The sequence below is a fragment of the Cyprinodon variegatus genome, unplaced genomic scaffold (assembly GCF_000732505.1).
Source record: "Cyprinodon variegatus isolate N-32 unplaced genomic scaffold, C_variegatus-1.0 Scaffold862, whole genome shotgun sequence".
Taxonomy (NCBI): domain Eukaryota; kingdom Metazoa; phylum Chordata; class Actinopteri; order Cyprinodontiformes; family Cyprinodontidae; genus Cyprinodon; species Cyprinodon variegatus.
Window position 1 is genome coordinate 32,811 of NW_015151315.1, and position 1,558 is coordinate 34,368.

Consider the following 1,558-nt stretch of genomic DNA (forward strand, 5'->3'; position numbering starts at 1 on the left):
GTCAATGAGTCGATGCAATCAGCTGGTTTTCCTTAGATAGAAAACTTTGAATCAATCTGATGATCTGCTGAACTGTAAAGAGCCTAGAGATCATGTGTTGTGAATTGGCGCTATAGAAATAAACTGAATTGAATTGAACTGAATTAAATATATTGTGAGTAAAATTGAGTGCATCTCCAATTTGAAAATTGCATTTTTCTAAATTGTGATATTGGAAATGCAGTTAAATGTGCAGCCCTAGCTGTAAGACAGCAATGCTGCCAACTGTGGCTTTAGAAACCCTGTAGTAAATGAATGGAACAATGAGAAATTAATTTCCTGCTTAACTGCGTCAGATTTTCAAACCCCAGTTGAGTAAAATCAGATATTTAAATTAATTTCAAGATACTCCAATCTTTCCAGATATTGAGCAAACAAGCAGCAGCCTACCGGTGCCATAGAGCATGGCCAGCAGGATGGATGAGATCCATGCCGTGTCGCTGTATCCAACACCAAACTCCCGGATCAGCTCTTTGAAGAAGACGCTGACTGCTTTAGGGAATGCATAGGAGAAGCCTGTGATGACAAAGCATCCGGCCAGCACCGCCCAGCCCCATCCTCCATCTGGAGCCTTCACAGCTGGTGCTCCGATGTCCACCGCGGCACCACCCATGGTGCTTAATGCTGCGCCTTAATGGAGGCGGTCCAATGCTGGAACAAAGATAAACATCAAGAGATTTGATCAAATTTCCCTTCTGTTTTAAATTCTGACCGTGCGGCTCACTCTCAGATTGAATGTCTTTCCTTATCTATACAGCTGCAACCACTACTGGGTTGGACCAGCTGTGAATTATTAGTAAAGAGTTGATGCGGTAACATGACTTACGTAGTTTCTGGTGAAGGACTCTCCTTGCAAACCTTCAAAATGGCACCGGATTCATAAGTGGAACGAAGAAACGTCGATTGGATCAGCTGTCAGAAGAAATCTAAAACGACAAATCAAACAGAGCAACATTTCGTTAAAATTTAAAAACTATTTCAGTGAAGCATCCCAATATTTTCATATTTATAAAAACGACAGCTTGTTGCATTGCAAAAACACAACATATAATCCAGCCATTTAGTTCCAAACTCCATACAAGTTGGTGACATAAATGCACCGTTACTTGTTTGCATTCCAGCAAAACCGAATTACGAAGTAGAAAGCAGCAGTGCAGAAACACAGGAAGACTGGAAGAGCAGAGGGGCAGAGAAGGAGGCTGTAGAGGAGCCGTCTGGATAAACAGTAAAGGTACGGAGACATTTTCAATTATAATACGTTACTTTAAACAGCATTTAACTGTGAAATAAAATGCAGTTGTTTATGCATCCATGTCATACATTTACATCTTAAAAACTAAATGTTTTTTTTATTTAAGTAGAGAACAACAATTTCCTGATTCAAATATTCTAAAAAAGCACCTGAACTTTATTTTTTCTGTCTTAATGTTGGCAGTGGGCTTTAGGCTTTAAACCTGGGTTTAACCGGAGACTAAGCCATTCTCAAGCACATATCAAGGAGCTTATTTTGATCCTGCAT

The 1,558-nt window shown here is 39.9% G+C and overlaps 1 protein-coding gene across 1 annotated transcript in view; it reads right to left on the reverse strand.

Moving 5' to 3' along the window:
- The window catches only part of slc16a3 (solute carrier family 16 (monocarboxylate transporter), member 3), a 31,756-nt gene that overhangs the window by 18,958 nt on the left and 11,240 nt on the right, over positions 1 to 1,558 (reverse strand). The window contains exons 2-3 of the mRNA XM_015397431.1: positions 866 to 965; positions 430 to 690 (exon numbers count right to left, since the gene is read on the reverse strand). Of these exons, the coding sequence (XP_015252917.1) occupies positions 430 to 652 (223 nt within the window). The 5' untranslated portion in view covers positions 653 to 690; positions 866 to 965. The remainder of the gene's footprint in view (positions 1 to 429; positions 691 to 865; positions 966 to 1,558) is intronic.